General features: G+C 44.3%; 1 protein-coding gene across 4 annotated transcripts in view; it reads left to right on the forward strand.

The window, feature by feature from the left end:
* PHKA1 (phosphorylase kinase regulatory subunit alpha 1) overlaps nt 1-17,087 on the forward strand; it is a 231,283-nt gene that overhangs the window by 149,533 nt on the left and 64,663 nt on the right. For all 4 annotated transcript variants that reach the window (XM_088444268.1, XM_088444270.1, XM_088444271.1 and 1 more), the window contains exons 24-26: nt 9,106-9,185; nt 10,335-10,413; nt 14,170-14,299. In XM_088444268.1, the coding sequence (XP_088300394.1) occupies nt 9,106-9,185; nt 10,335-10,413; nt 14,170-14,299 (289 nt within the window). The remainder of the gene's footprint in view (nt 1-9,105; nt 9,186-10,334; nt 10,414-14,169; nt 14,300-17,087) is intronic.

Below are 17,087 nucleotides of genomic sequence, written 5' to 3' on the forward strand. Positions count from 1 at the left end.
TCATTCTTTAACTCTCGCATATATGTGCACAAAATGGAAATGTTGTTTGCAGAGAATTAAACATAAATGGATAAAATACAATTTTTTCATCCATCATTCCCCTTGCCCTAGCTAGTAAACCTCTGAGGTTCCTTGCCAGGGAGAAGTTTGTCTCTGCCACCACTGCAACACTTCTTATACTGATGCTTACAATTGGGAGCTGTATAGAGCTGACATATCACTGCCTGAATTCTATCATAGGGGCGAAAAGTGTTACAATGCTGGTGGTAGCAGCTGCCATGTGGCTCCCATGGTTCTGCTAGTTGTGGTGAAGTTAATGTCAGTTTAAAATTATGCTTTTACTTTTGTTTCATTTTATTGATTTTTTTTCTTGTCCAGTTTCAACTTTTTCTTCTTCTCTAAATAGGGGACAAAGGCATTATGCTGGGGTATAGGCTGGTAGTAGAGTCTGGCACCAAACAGTTAATCTTTTGAAATACCGTCAGCCACGATCCTCCTTCCCTATACCCCAGCCCCAGGCAGGCCAGTTTTCGCTTGGTGCTGCAGGAGCGGGCACCGTTTACATAGGGGCTGCTGAAGCGGCCTCATACTTTAAATTATTTATTTTATTCTTTGTTTTAGGAGTAGGCAGCGCCGGGCATCCTCCAGGATGCCTGGACTGCCGCTCCACCAACCCATGGCAACGGTGGGCGTGGCACTGGAGTGCTGTTCTGCGACTTTGGCTGGGTCCTCTTCACAGCACACAGAGCACCCCAGCTGCAGCCGGATGCTGGGGAGACAGATAAAGCGGCTCCCTGCTCCCTACTGCCAGCAGAGCTGACAGCGGGTGGCCGGGACCAGTTTCAAAAGCTCTGCCCACCAGGTGGGTTATGCTTAAGAATCGGAATTCTCCTCAGACCAGGTGGAGGATGTATCCATTGCTTCAGATGGTGAGACCTCCTCTGTCCAGGAAGAATCCCTGTCTGAGGAGGATGTAGTAGTTTTAGGGCAGTTAGATCAGTCCTTTCAATTGAAGACTAGGAGTTGGCCCCTAGATCCAAGGCTCCGATTTTCAAGCTTCAGAAACTGGTTTTGGTAGAATTCCCTTAATTTAAACAGCTTGAACAACTGCTAGCGGTGGCTTGGGCTGTTCCTAAAAGGCTTTTCAAGTCTCCAAGCACATGGCGACCATTTATACGCTGCTAGGCCACTTCCGATCTTGACGAAGCGGCCCTTGACACTGGTATCTTAACCTCCTAGTAGTCAGCTTCCTGTGTGTCGGCTAGGAGAGCCCTCTGGCTTCATTCCTGGTGCGCTGACCCAGACTCCAAGAAGGCCCTTGAGGCTCTTCCTTACTCTGGCGATGTTCTCTTCGGTCCGGAATAGGACATGATTGTAGCCATGCTGGCGCCTTCTAAATCTGCGTTTTTTTCCTTCTGCAACAGTCCCTAGGGCAAGGTTATCTACTTTTCGCTCAGTTCACCCACGAGGAAAAGCAATGGGGCAGTTTTTTTCTAGGTTCCAGAGTTGTTCTTCCAAGATCTCTAAGCCCAGAAGTAAACAGCCCTGGCCTACTAGACGCCCAGCCACTAAGCCAACAAGCCTGCCGCTTGACGGGACGTGCCTCCACCTGGGAGACACCAGTGTGGGAGTATGACTTCTGCAAGACCTGGATGGCGACAACGACGGATGCCTGGGTACGCGGTGTAGTCTCGCAGGGCTACACACTAACCTTCCAGGTGCATTTTCTGGCAATGTTTTTTTCCACAGGTCTTCCAGGGTATGCAGGAAAAACAGAAGCACTGTGGGAGTTCATTCACTCTCTGCTGGCATCCAAGGTAATTGATCCAGTCCCCCTGGCTCAGAGGGCCTCAGGCTTCTATGCCCACCTCTTCTTGGTTCAGAAGCCGAACGGTTCCTTCTGACCAGTCCTCAACCTAAAATCCCTCAACAGGTTTTTACAGATCCCCTGGTTCAATATGGAGTCTCTGCATTCCAACATTCTGGCGCTGGAACCGGGGGATTTCTTGACCTCCTTGGACATCCAGGATGCCTATTTAAATGTTCATATTTGGCTCTATCGCCAGCACCTCCTTCGGTTTGCTGTCTGGGAGAAACCAATTTTGGGCATTGCCATTTGGTCTTTCCACAGTTCCTTGTGTTTTCATGAAAGTCATGGCAGCTCACCTATGGCGCAGAGGTGTCAGGATTCTCCCTTACCTGGACAATCTTCTTATCCTGGCCCAGTTTCCAGATGTACTCGGGAAACAACTCTATCTCACAATAGAACTTCTCCAATCTCTCGGATGGATAATCAATTGGAAAATAACCTCCTTTACTCCGTCTCAGGAGATGCTCCATCTGGAGGCCTTGCTGGACTCCAGGGTCTTCTCCTCTGCAGACAAGCTTTGGGAACTGCAGGAAAGGATTTGCAGGTTCTTACATCATCGCCATGTGGATCCTGGGTTCACTTGTCTCCACATTTGACATGGTGGACTATGCTCAGCTTCACTCCCAGCCACTTTAGATGGAGGTTCTGGCTTACTGGAATAAATCCCATCAACAAATCAAACTGTATTTAATCATCCTATCTCAGGAGGTCCACCTTTCCCTCGTTTGGTGGTTCCAGGGGTCCCTTTTAGTCAAGGGCCATCCCTTTTGGATTCAGGTGGGGGGCAGTTACCTGTCTGCAGTTCTTCCAAGGTCGATGGATGGCTCAGGAGAGCCGCTTTTTGATCAACTTCCTGGAACTCCCGGCTGTCTTCAGGGCTCTCTGTCTAGCACAGCAGCTCCTTCTGCATCACCCAGGTACATTCCAACAATGTGACAAGCGTTGCTTGCATAAACCATTAAGGTGTAAGTCTCGGCGCCATGAAGGAGACGAGTTGCATTCTCCACTGGGCAGAGTGTAATTTACTGGCTGTGTCGGCGGTCTTCATTCTGGGGGTTCAAAATTGGAAAGCAGACTTTCTAAGCCGCCAAGACATCCACTCAGGCTAGTGAGCTCTTCATCTGGACGTCTTTCAACTTCTGGTTCGTTGTTGGGGTCTGCTGGACATCAACTTGATGGCATCTCAACACAACCACAAGTTGACAAGGTACTTCTCTTGCACCAGATATTTGGAGGACGACTTACATTTTTGACCTTCCATCTCATGTACATATTCCCCCCGATCTCTCTCCTTCTGCGGGTTCTCTGCAAGTTAAAGTTGGAAGGTGACACAGTGATCCTGGTAGCTCTCAAATGGCCTTCACAATAGGATAGGGCTTAGTACACAGATCCTCGGAACCTCTCCATCGACGCTCCACTACATCTTCCTCTACGGCTGGATCTTCTGTCACAGGGCCTGTGCTTTCACCCTGACCTGGCTCATGTCGCTTTGACGGGGTGGCCCTTGAGACATCTGTCTTGAGAGCCAAAGACTTTTCACGGTCAGTCATTCGTACCATGCTGAATGCATGATAACCCTCCTCTGGTAGAATTTATTGTGGTTTGGTGTACCTATTTCTCCAGGGGTTCTACCAGGGGCCCTAACCCCAGATCCTTTCTGCTTTCCCAAGTCCTTTCCTTTCTACAGGCGGATCTGGATTGTGTCTTCGCCTTTCATCTTTGAAAGAACAGGTGTCGGCCCTTTTGATTCTCCTCCAGAGACAGATTACATTGATGCCTTATGCCCGGACTGTCTTTCAGGGAGTGCTCCATGTGCTGCCCCTGCTTGTTCCTCTGGTGGCTCCATGGGACTTGTTTTTGGTGCTTCGGGCTCTTCAGTCTTCTCCTTTTGAGCTGTTAGACTCGGTGGACATTCGTTGGCTCACGTTGAAGACTATCTTTCTACTGGCTATTGCTTCGGCCCAGAGAGTGTCAGACTTGAGCTCTCTGTCGTGTCGCTCTCCGCTGCTTGTCTTTTACTCAGGACGTTCTCGGACTCGGTTAGGCTTCCAGATTTCACCTCAATTAGGAGCTTGTGGTCCCGGTTTTTTAGACAACGGATGTTTCTGTGAAGGAGACCTCTTTTAGATGTTGTGAGGGCCCTCTAGATATATGTAGGGCGTACTAGAGATATCCGTAAGTCTGATTCCATTTTTCTACTCTATGGCTTTCACAAGCGGGGCTGGCCAACTGCGAAGCAGACCTTAGCCAGATGGCACAGTTTAACCATCCAAAACGCATATGTGGTGGCGGATCTTCCTACCCTGGCTTTGGTGAAAGCTCATTCTGGTTTTGATCAGTTTCTGGTTCCCCATCCATCTCTTCAGGTGTGTTTGTTTCTGTGTGTGTGCCGGTCTTCCTTCTCGCTCCCGGCTGGGGACAGGGTATGACTGGGGAGAAGCCTGGGCTGCCGGTATGCCAAAAGATTTTGATGCCCAGACTCTACTGCCAGCCTTTACCCCAGCGTAACCCCTGTGTCCCCTATGAATCTTGAAGAAAAGGATTTAACCAGGGAATAACCTAAATATCCTTTTTTTCACTATAAAATAAACAAATAAATAAAAAAATAAGTGTATGTATATATATATATATATGTGTGTGTATGTATGTATATATATATATATATATATATATATATATACACACATACATACACACACACACACACACAACGGAGAGGCAGACCCATAATAGCGTCTGTGACCCTGTCTGTTTGATTATTTTCTTCCAATTGCCGCTGCCTCTCCGTTGTATGCATACAATTCCTTGCAGAGGGCACCGACCTGTTGATTTATTCTGGGGAGCAGTGCCAAGCCAGTGCTGGACATATATATGTCAAGGCTAAAATCGGCACTCCGAGTCTTTCATAGGTACAAAAATGTATTAGGGGCAACGTTTCGGGGTACAACCCCCTTTATCAAGCCACAATAGACATTACTGTCTAAAGTACTGACAGTACTTTACTGTCTATTGTGGCTTTAAAAAGTGGGTTGTACCCCAAAACGTTGCCCCTAATACATTTTTGTACCTATGAAAGACTCGGAGTGCCGATTTTTGCCTTGACATTTATGAATATTTTCCATTGCAAGTTGTTGCACTTTTAAAAGATGAGAGAGGTCTGTAATTTCCATGATAGGTACACTTCAACTGTGAGAGACAGAATCAGAACAAAAAATTACGGAAATCACATTGTATGATTTTTAAACAATTTATTTGTATATTCTTGCAGAAAATAAATATTACAGACCTCTCTCACCTTTTAAAGTGCAACAACTTGCACAATCGGCTTTGCCGCACTGTGTGTGTGTATGTGTATGTATATGTATATATATATAGTAATTATATATGTGTAATGGGGATATTGTAATAAAATTTTCACCAAATGTCAGCAACAACCCATCCAATCCACACATGCAATGAAATCAAACCATAGATGTCCATAAATTCAGTTATGTGCAATAATGTGAAATGACAAAGGGGAAAAGTATTGAACACCTGAAGAAAGGGAGGTGCAAAACGGCATGGAAAGCCAAGACACCAGCTGAAAGCAATCCTGCTTCTTGTCAGTGCAAATTAATATAAACTGGTTCAGTCCCAACTGATGGCCTATAAAAAGGTGTCTCATTACCAAGGTGTCTCACAAGAATAATCTCATAATGGTTAAAAGCAAAGAGCTCTCGCAAGACCTACGCAACCTTATTGTTGCCAAACATACTGATGGTATTGGTTACAGAAGTATTTCTAAACTTCTGAATGTGCCAGTGAGCACTGTTGGGGACATAATTCGGAAGTGGAAAGAACATCATTTCACCATAAACCGGCCACGACCAGGTGCTCCTCACAAGATTTCTGACAGAGGAGTAAAAAGAATTATCAGAAGAATTGTCCAAGAGCCAAGGACCACTTGTGGAGAGCTTCAGAAAGACCTGGAATTAGCAGGTACAATTGTTTCAAAGAAAACAATAAGTAATGCACTCAACCGCCATGGCCTGTATGCACACTCAACATGCAAGACTCCATTGCTGAAGAAAAAGCATGTTGAAGCTTATTTAAAGTTTGCTGCACAACATTTGGACAAGCCTGTGAAATACTGGGAGAATATAGTCTGGTCAGATGAGACCAAAATTAAACTCTTTGGATGCCATAATACACACCATGTTTGGAGGAGAAATGGCACTGCACATCATCCCACAAACACCATACCAACAGTGAAGTTTGGAGGTGGGAACATCATGGTGTGGGGCTGTTTTTCAGCATACGGTACTGGCATACTTCATTGAAGGAAGGATGAATGGAAAAATGTACCGAGACTTCTACTATATAAAAGTGAAAATTTGTCCTACTATCTTTCTATACAAATCCACAGTTTACGAGCGAAGATCGTGAAATTTTACATAGGAGCGTATTAAAACATGGAGAAGGCAACTAAAAAAATTTGAGATCTAAATTAATTACTGTTATTTTTTAATTAATTTAAAAAAATGTTTTTTGCTTTACGCTCATTGTGGGGCCTCACGGCATATGGGTAGGGTCTCGGAGCAAGCGTTTTGTGTTGTCATATTTTGTCATGATCTTAATGTTTATTATCGAAGAGAGCTTTAGCAGGCTTTGCCAGCATTCTCAGCTCTCTGACTACACCAAATTCCGCAACAACATTGACTTCTTTCTTCAAACTGTATCAAAATGATGACTTTGCAAGGACCCTGCTGTACTGTGAGCTGCCAAAATATTACACATGGAATGCTTCTCGAAAAGTTTTTATGCGCAGAAAAAAGGGAGTCGCTATAGATGGTCATCCTGGTATCAGAGCAACAGAAGCTCTTCGCCGTGTTTACACTGTACATCCGACAAATTTTTAATGCTTCTATCTGAAGTTTGCTTTACTACCTTCGAAGACCTTAGGACTGTTGATGGGGAAGTTTGTCACACTTTTCTTGAGGCTTGCCTAAGGAGAGGTTTGTTGGAGGATGATGTGTAAACAAACATTCTTAAAATCCCGGGCAACGCCGGGTACTCCAGCTAGTTCTTGATAAGTCTGCTGCCATCTACCAGGATGCTGAAGATGAAACAAGGGTGGACATTTCAGCAAGACAATGATCCCAAGCACAGAGCCAAGGACACTCTCAATTGGTTTTAGAGAGAGAAAATAAAGCTGCTAGAATGGCCCAGCCAATCACCTGACTTGAATCCAATTGAAAATCTATGGAAAGAACTAAAGATCAGAGTTCATAGAAGAGGCACACAGAACCTTCAAGATTTGAAAACTGTGTGGAATAATGGGCCAAAATCACACCTGAGCAACGCATGCGACTAGTTTCTCCATACAGGGGGTGTCTTGAAGCTGTCATTACCAACAAAGGCTTTTGTACGAAGTATTAAATAAATTTCAATAAGCGTGTTCAATACTTTTTCCCTGTGTCATTTCACATTATTACACATAACTTAATTTATGGACATCTATGGTTTGATTTCCTTGTATGTGTGGATCGCATGGGTTGTTGCTGACATTCTGGAATTCCACTTGTATCCAAAAAATCACAAACTGTGAGGGCACTCACCATTGCAAAAAAACACCCTTTTAATTACATACCACCAGTGTTATATGAAAGGCTAGATCCGACGTTTCGGTCCCATGAGAGACCTTTTGTCAAGGTTCAGAATTGTCACATAATGTTCAAGCCATCAAGACAGGAGTGTAACATAGACAGCTAACACCATTTCATAAATAGCAGAGGTAATACGTAGCAGGTGAGAGCCTAGTAATCAAGATCTCCATACTAACACCGTGCTTGCGCACACACACACACACGTCTGGCCACACCCCCTTAGGCAGATACAAAACCAAGTCTCATATTAAACAACAAATCTCTGCAGGGCTGCATCTCAACATTATAAGGTAACATAGGACAACTACCCACTATGTTACCATACATGCCAGGGCGCAACCACGCCACAGGCATCAGCGTCAGGTGTTGCCAAGCAACATATAAACATTGCTGTGTGTCGCAAAAAGTGAGGGCTAGTGTCCTTTTTGCGACACACAGCAATATTTATATGTTGCTCTGCCTCAGACTTTTTGCACTAAGGCACTTTACGTGTTCATTTTTTTTTTATCTGATGGCTTATGGCTAACTATTGGAGTATGAGTTGGAAACTAAAATGAAAATTTTTTGATATACAATGAAGGTGTGCGGATTGTCTTTTTTAACTTACAATGAATATATATATTACAGACTCTGTCTTACTATTAGAAATATCATATGCTGCCTGCAAACTATAGGGGGAGATTAATCAAACCTTCTACAAAGAACATATGGAGGTGTCACCCATAGCAACTAATCGGACTTTAACTATCATTTATCTGTTACATTCTATAAAATGATAGCTAGAATCTGATTGGTTAACACCAACACTGTTCTCCTTAGAAGATTTGATAAATCTCCCACATATAACTACATATTTTTTCATTCTTATCCTATTGTGAAGCGTTCATTAAAATATTTGTGAAAAAAAAAAAAACAATTGTAAAATGAAGTTATACGCTTCAATTTTAGCCTGCATCACTTTATAATCAATCTGTTTCTTCAGGCATTTACCACCCTACCAAATACTTTCTAGCTTTCTCAGTAATAACATTTTAAACTTTCTGCTCTTTACATTCTTATTACACCATTCCCCAATATAACCATTTTTAAAATATTGGCTTCTGTCACAACTTTTCTGGCTTCTTGTCGTTTTCACCCAACTGTCTGTCTAGGCATCCTGATCATCACAGGCAGATGATCCTCTACATGTCTAAGCAGATGATCGTGGTTGCATCAGGTGATGGAAAAAGAGCACTAAGGGGGGGTCTTCTAAACACTTCCCCACTGTTCCCTTGCTACATTCGCACCTATTTCAACTTTGTCTATTGCACACGATTTTCTTCCAATCTTTATTTTATTTGTATTCATTGTGTCAGAGTGTATCGATGTTTCGCTGTCTCCAAACTCTATACACATATATTACTGTTCACTGTCATTTTGTTATTAATGTCCGTATATACTTCCTCCCCTTAATTATGACCTCCACGTTTCAATAACGCACACCAGCAACTCTCCTCTCTCTTTCTGCTTTAGTACCAAATTGCTCTGTTATCTCTTAGGTTATCCAGCATATATAAGTACACAATAAACAGAATGTGTTGTCTTCTTTAGGCATGCACAGACCTTCTATCCCATCAGAAGCAGCTCACAGTAGGGCTACCTCCTGAGCCAAGGGAAAAGACCATTACCGCGTATGTTCCTGTTCAATCACATTATTTACACATTTCAGATTATACAGGACAAAGATGGTGCCAGAACTGTAATTACATAATTGTTTCTCTTTTTAAGTGACCAGTCATACCATTAACTTCCAATGAGATTTGGTGGCTGCCAATTTGGAATATTGTATAAAAATACATTATGTCAATATTTAGAGTTATACATGAAGTGGCCGAGGCCAGCATGAACTACCACACCCCTGTCCTGTTTGCTCCTGACAGCCACCATCTATGGCACAGGTTCTCAAACTCAGTCCTCAGGACCCCAAACAGTGCATGTTTTCCAGGTCTCCTCACAGAATCACAAGTGAAATAATTAGCTCCACCAGTGGAACTTTTAAAATGTGTCAGTGAGTAATGCGTACACCTGTGCACCTGCTGGGTGACCTGGAAAACATGAACTATGTAGGGTCCTGAGGACTGAATTTAAGAACCTCTGATCTATGGTATACAGAGGATATGTCTGTATTATTGCTTATGGGGGAGATATATCAAGACTTGGAGCGATAAAGGGGTACAGTTACTAAAGCTTCTAAAACAGAGGTGGTGATGTTGCCCATAGGAACCAATCAGATTCTAGCTATCATTTCTCTATTGCATTCTAGAAAATGGTAAACAGAATCTCACAAATGGTGGTGTTACTATGGGCAATATCACCACTTGTCTGTTTTAGAAGCTTTAGTAAATTTACTCCAAAGTACCTATCAATCAGCATCCAACTATCATTTTCTAGCACAGCCTGTAAAATGACAGTAAGAAACTGGTTGGTGCCTTATCTCTCTCCAAAGCTGGATACATCTATCCCTGTGTCTTTATGCAGGCGATGCAAACTGCACCTGTGAGAAATACCTGGTAGTGATAGGTGAGAGGAAAGGTGATTTGTTGGTGAAATGCAGACACAGGACAAAGCAGAAATTATGCTTTAGTGTAAGAAATAGTGGTGTAGTGAGAAGGAGCCCTAATGATGATTCTGCTAGCGAGCACCAAGATTTGTATTGCAACCCTAGAAATTTCTAATTGGGTGCATCAATTAAATGCACATTATACATAATATGTCTTAAGCCAGTTTATTCTTTGTGCACTCATACTTATTATATATGATCTATATGTTATGCATCACAGGCCACTTCCGTATGACAGACTAATTACTCTGATTGATGACGCCAGTGAACAGAATATGAGCATTTCTATCCTTACACAGGTATGTAAGTTTCCTTCTAAGGAGAAAGCTGTGCATTCAGTGGTCTCCATTGTAAGTGTACATATAAAAGTGCACACAATGGATTGTAAGCTTTAGTGAACTGCATTGTAAACACATTTCTATTTCTTCCATGGGAGACACTTTAACCATGGGTATAGGAGGAGGAGCCTGGGCACCAAATAGTTAAAGTTTAAAGCAGCAGCACAGGCTCCTCCTCCCCCATACCCCACCCGCTGGATCCAGCAGCCAGTTTCTTTTTGGTGCCCAATGGAGCTGGGCACGTTTTTTGCAGCTGGTTAAGTTTTTATTTCTCGCTTGGGTAGCCTGCGGCCTAGGTGCAGAGGCAGAGCTCACACCAGCTGCTCTATCACCCTACTCCAGTGACCGGCGCACTGGCAACTGGGTCAGTAACACCGGCCAGTCCCCAGAGCACACAGCAGGGGCACAGCCAGAGCAACAGGGAGGTATGAGGCTCCTTGTGCTTCGGGGGAGCTGGAACACAGCAGCGATCCCCCTACAGTGGGGTAGGCCACCAAAGGAGATGGTAGTGGGGACTGTTCTCTCCGACTGGACCAGGGACATAGTTGTAACAAAACACTGCTAAAAGTGGCGGCAAGTTCCTGGGTGTCGGCCATGGGGGGAGCATCTCCCGCTTCTCTCCTCCCCCACCTTTCCACAGGGCAGCTTCCAAAAGGTCCCTGTACTCTCCAAATTAGGCAGCCATTTTAAATGACTGGCCATTTCTACTATGTAGCAGAGCAAATGACTCAGTAGGGTAGTGTGCAGTTAATTTAAGCATGCAGGTCCAACGGGCGACATAGTCAGCATGGCCCCCGCTCCCGACATCGGCAAGTGTGTATGCACTTGCCGATGCAGGACCCCCCATCGCGTCCCATCGCATGATAGATCGGCTGGGTACACATTGTTAAATGTGTACCCAGCTTTACAGTTGTTTCTGTTCAAGTCCCATGCCAGACCATTTGTTACGGAGAGTGCAAATCCTCCCAGGAACTATACCTCGCAAACTGTTGCTAGGTTATAGTGTCTTTGTCCCTGCCTCACCTATATTGGTTATATAGGACACTGACTGGTTTCTCGTGCAGACTGAACATTCTCTGTGTGCAGGGTGCTGCTGTGGGTATAGTAAATATTGTAACATAATTGTATAAACAGAACTAGAGCTCAGGTTACAGCAACAAGAGGTCACAAGTTCACAATCCTGCTTCCAATAATACATAGAGTAATATATATAGTGTACTAGTTGTATTCATTTCTGCAGGTCTGGTATACTTCTGCTAAAGTGACTATTTTGTAGTTACTCACAAAACTTGCAGTTTTCCTTTAGAGACGATAAAGTACATACAGTCAGGTGCATAAATATTGAGACATTGACAGAATTTTCATATTTTGGCCTCTATTCACCACCACAATGGCTTTGAAATGAAACAAACAAGATGTGCTTTAACTGCAAACTTTCAGATTTAATTTGAGGGTAATTACATCCAAATCAGGTGAACGGTGTAGGAATTACAACGGTTTCTATATGTGCCTCCCACTTTTTAAGGGGCCAAAAGTAATGGGACTATTAACTGAAAAGCCATTTCATGGACAGGTGTGGGTTATTCCCTCATTATTTCATTATCAATTAAGCAGGTAAAAGGTCTGGAGTTGATCCTAGGTGTGACATTTGCATTTGGAATCAGTTGCTGTCGACTCTCAATATGAGATCCAAAGAGCTGTCACTATCAGTGAAGCAAGCCATCATTAGGCTGAAAAATCAAAACAAACCCATCAGAGAGATAGCAAAAACATTAGGTGTGGCCAAATCAACTGTTTGTAACATACTTAAAAAGAAAGAACGCATCGGAGAGCTCAGCAACACCCCTCCCACCTGTCCTTACAAGAAAAAAAAAAATTCTACATAAACTAAAAGTATTTTGTAAGGAATAAAGCATTTTTAATGAATTTGAATCTACGGAAAGAACAGGTACTGTGGCGATACAAGTACCGGCAAAATACTTGTGCTGTTTGGTTTCGGTACAAAATGCCGGCACTCGGAATCTTGGTGGTCAGAATCCCGGTTTCTGGCATCCCGACAGGGTAAGGATGCCAACACCTATTGCCTATTGGTCGGTACCCTAACACTCCCCCTCTCCCTACCCCTTCCTGCCCGATGCCTGAACCTAACCTCCTCCCCTAGTGTGTGCCTCGAACCTCTGCACACCCTAACCCACCCCCATTAATGCCTAAGGCTGCGTAAATACCTATAGATATATTTATCCAATCTGTCTGGTGGAAAGGAAAATCTGGTTATGTACGGGAGCAAATAACAATAGAAATTTGCTCCCAAACACTGGAAAATGGACCAGATTCCCACCAGACAGATTGAACAGATATATATATATATATATGTGTGTGTGTGTACGCAGCCTTACCCTCCTCCAAGTGCCTAACCCTAATGCTGCATACACACTAGACCACAGGTTCTCAAACTCGGTCCTCAGGACCCCACACAGTGCATGTTTTCCAGGTCTCTTCACAGAATCGCAAGTGAAACAATTGGCTCCACCTGTGGATCTTTTAAAATGTGTCAGTGAGTAATGAATACACCTGTGCACCTGCTGGGTGACTTGGAAAACGTGACCTGTGTGGGGTCCTGAGGACTGAGTTTGAGAACCACTGCACTAGACGATAAAAGTGAACGATAATGTCCAATGATACGTTATCGTTCATATCGTCCAGTGTGTATGCGGTTAACGATCAACGATGCACGCTCCTGTGGGTCGTTAACGATATCCCCAGTCGGCTGTACATGCAGCCTAACCTGGGGATATTGTTAACGAGGCCATGCTGCCGTACGCAGCATGGCCCAGTCCCCCCCCCCCCCCCCACCGACGATTGCCGCTGACTAGGTCGCTGGGTACACACGTTAAGTGTGTACCTGGCTTAACCCCCCCTAACCCCACTACTTACCTTCAGGATTTTGGTGGTCGGGATGCCGAGGCCAGGGGGTGGCTGAATGAGGAACAGGGTAGAGGGGACATGAAGACGTAAACATTGCTGGTCGGGGGAGGGGACATGGAGACATACACACTGCTGGTGGAGGGAGGGGGACATGGAGACATACACACTGCGGGTGGGGGGAGAGACATGGAGACATACACACTGCTGGTGGGGGAGTGGGGAGACATGGAGACATACACACAGACTGGTGGAGACAGGCATATAATGGAAGCACAGAGGTGCTGAGACAGGAAGCACAGAGGGGAGGAGGGGGAGCACAGGTTACTTACTGTAGTGTGGCCAGGTGTAGATGCATGGAGGGACCCTCAATCTTCCACTGTCACTCTGTGCTGGGGGCGGAGCTAAAGGTTATGGACACAATGCATTACTGAACCCGCCTCCAACTCCACATCTGCACTAGTGGCTATGCGCAAACCAAGCCCCCATCTGAAGGCAGCAGACTCAAGTGGTGTCAGTTTGGGATTCTTCCCTCTTCTACACAGCAATGAGTTGGAGGCGGAGCCAGCACCCAGCAGCTGTCAAAATCAATGCACTGACAGCCTGCCGGGGCACTCCATTATACAGCCCTAGGCAACTGCTTGTGTTGCCTATCGGTAAATACGCTACTGCCTATCCCCATTGTTCCAGTGTCTCCCATTGACTCAGAGAAAAGGATTTTATAGGTAAGAACAAAAACCCTGTTTACACGCCACTGTTTTTAACATTTTATATTGGTGCTGCCTTTGCCCACAGGAAATAATGGTGTACCTGGCTATGTACATGAGGACCCAGCCATCTCTGTTTGCGGAGATGTTCCGCTTGCGAATTGGACTCATCATTCAAGTGATGGTGACGGAACTCTCCCATTCACTGTCCTGTTCCAGTAAGTGCCTGAACTTGGCTTATTATAGTTGCCAACATTGATAACTAATTGCCATCTATGTTTTCAGCACTACCTGGATGGGAGTATTCCCACACTAAAGTCACTTTCATGACGCTTTTGTTGACTTTGACTATAATGTATATTGTTTACATTTAAATACTTATTTTCTCTTAATTATTGTATTATGAAGCCTTTGGTATAAAAATAGATAACGAAAATTGCAAATATGGAATACAGGAATTATTGTACTGTGTATTTGATTAATGATGAAATATAGACAAATTTCTAAGTACCCAAAATTTCATGTCTGTCCAGTAAGTCAGAGTACATTTGCAACTATGGCATCATTTTATACAACCTATCTGGTAACTCTTGTTTCCAGCAGTACATTTTCCATACAGGAAAAGAAATGAGGGGACACTCTTAGTATTGTAGACGAGCTTGACTAGCCAAGAAGACAATTGCTAATAATATTCTTGTACAAGAGTGTTAGAAAAACAATGCAAAATATAAACTCCTGCACCTCGATGAACGAAATCCAGCAATAGCTATAGATGTATATATCAGGACAGCTGAACCGCTTAGTCATGTAGACAAAAATGAAAACTTCATATTAGCCAGGCTCAAAAATTAAAACTGTGTCAATGGTGATCAGAGTCTCCAAAACATCTAAAACCCAGCGCTTCCGATCATGTATATGCTGGAAATTTAAAAAAGGGCAATGATTTTACTAGCTGTGTTTTGCTAGTAACATCATTGCCCTTTTAAATTTTGGGCATGAACCTGGTCGGAAAGGCCAGGTTTTAGAACCTGATGCTTAGTAAATAAACCCCCTACAGTTTTATTTACTGTAAACCACATTTATGTCTGCAAATCCATACATTAGATTCATTTTATATTGATTAAGTAAAATGTACTAATGCAAAGGTATTATGTTAATGTGGCATATCTTCTGTGCTTTCCTGTTTTGGAAGACCAATGTGCTCAAAATTCTGAATTAGGAAAGTTTAGGAAACCTTGATAGCAAAGTTTTATTGATTGTTTATATCAAAGTAATACATGTATCTCTCATTTCGAATTGTCCATACATTTTTATTTCTTCTTCAGGGTCCATAGGCTCCACAGGGAGACCTTTGGGTGTAGGTGATGGCTTGAACATCTGGGCACCACGCAGTTTTTTGCTCCCAGGATGCCACTCTCCCTATACACCGCCCCCCGAGCCAGAGGCGTTTGGTGACCGGCCGGAGTTTGGTCACAGCCCCAGAACTTTTAAAGATCTTCAGAGCAGGCAGCGCCAGACTGTCCATAGGACGTCTGCACTGCCGCTCCATCACCCCACCGGCGCTGCAACGCCAGTACAGATCTGGGGATCGCGGCGGGATCCCGGTATCTGTGCTAGCTGGACCTCGCAGGACTCCCAGGACTGCGGCCAGACGTATGGGGATCAGGTAAGGCGGATCACTGCTTGTGGTGATACGCGTGATAGCAGTCCTTTCCTCCGGATCTCAGGGGACAGACTGGGGATGACGACAGTAGAGTCAGGCCATATACCCTGCGCTTCCACTAGACCACCAGGGACTCAAAGCTGGATGGGAACCAGCGTCCTGGGGGTTAATTGCCGGCCAGGTGAGGCAGCCTTCCCTGTTTAGCAGCTTCTCAGCTCAGCGCGCCTTTCAGCTAAGGTCTGTTTCTGCTGAAGCGGTTCTCCTTTCATGGACAAGGCCCCCTCTGAGGTCTCCGGCGGCCATTTTCTTTCACTGGCAAGTCGCAGCTTTCTCAGGAGGTCACGGAGTCTGGTCCCCCTACATACATCACCTCCTGGCAGCGAATGTAGCACTATAGACTACAAGACACTGATTCTGCGTAGTTGAATTGTAGTGCCATTGTGCAGGTGTTTTCTCTGCATTATATGTGACTTGTGCTAGCGCTGTTTGTCTGTGTCTCTAACTCATACTCTCAGACATATTGCTATACCTTTCTATCTGCTGCCTTAACAGTACATGGTGTTGTCAGGTTGTTTTCTGTTACCTCACATTTATTGCAAATCTTTGTGTGGTCTGTCACATACACTGTGCCATTTTGGAGCCTGAGTTCCTGCAGCTTCTTAAAGCATCAGCCAGGAATAGTATTTTGGCTCTCGCCTAGTATCCGACATACTCAGGGGTTGCATTATACTCAGTGCCATGTTGTGTGCTTATTTCTCTGCCAAAGATGTCTGAGAGTGATGATGATGTACACTTGGATGCGCCCATCCTGCTGCCATGCAAGTCATGAGCGGCAGGTTTAGGTGAGGAGGGGATGATACAAGATGGATTATGTGTGAAATGCTATAATCCTCCAGGTCCTTCTAATGTATCGGTCCCTATTCAAGAACCCACTTGGGCCACCTTTGCCCAGGTATTGACATCTATTGCTGACCGTTTGGTAGTACCAACTGTTTTCCCCCCTATAGGGTTCCCACAGCAGCCTGTTATTCCCTCACAGGGGTTGCATCAACAGGTTATGGCTGCGCAGGTACCTCCTGTGCCTTAAGGATTCTGGATTCTAACCTCTATACACTCCTGCCTATACCTTCTAATATCCTTCCTATAAACCTCTAAGGATGACGCTATTTTGCGTACGCAGTCATACAGTAAGTAAAGACTCCAGACCTTGAACCTGTGGTTCCAAAGCACAAAGTATTATTCAAGTAAAAGTACAGTCAGTTATACGCTATGATCTAAGTACAATTTAGCGCAAAGAAATTATACAGACCCAAGTACAGTTATACATACGCAAGCGCTCTCGA

Source organism: Taudactylus pleione, unplaced genomic scaffold, assembly GCF_031769625.1.
Source record: "Taudactylus pleione unplaced genomic scaffold, aTauple2 ptg000352l, whole genome shotgun sequence".
Classification (NCBI taxonomy): Eukaryota; Metazoa; Chordata; class Amphibia; order Anura; family Myobatrachidae; genus Taudactylus; species Taudactylus pleione.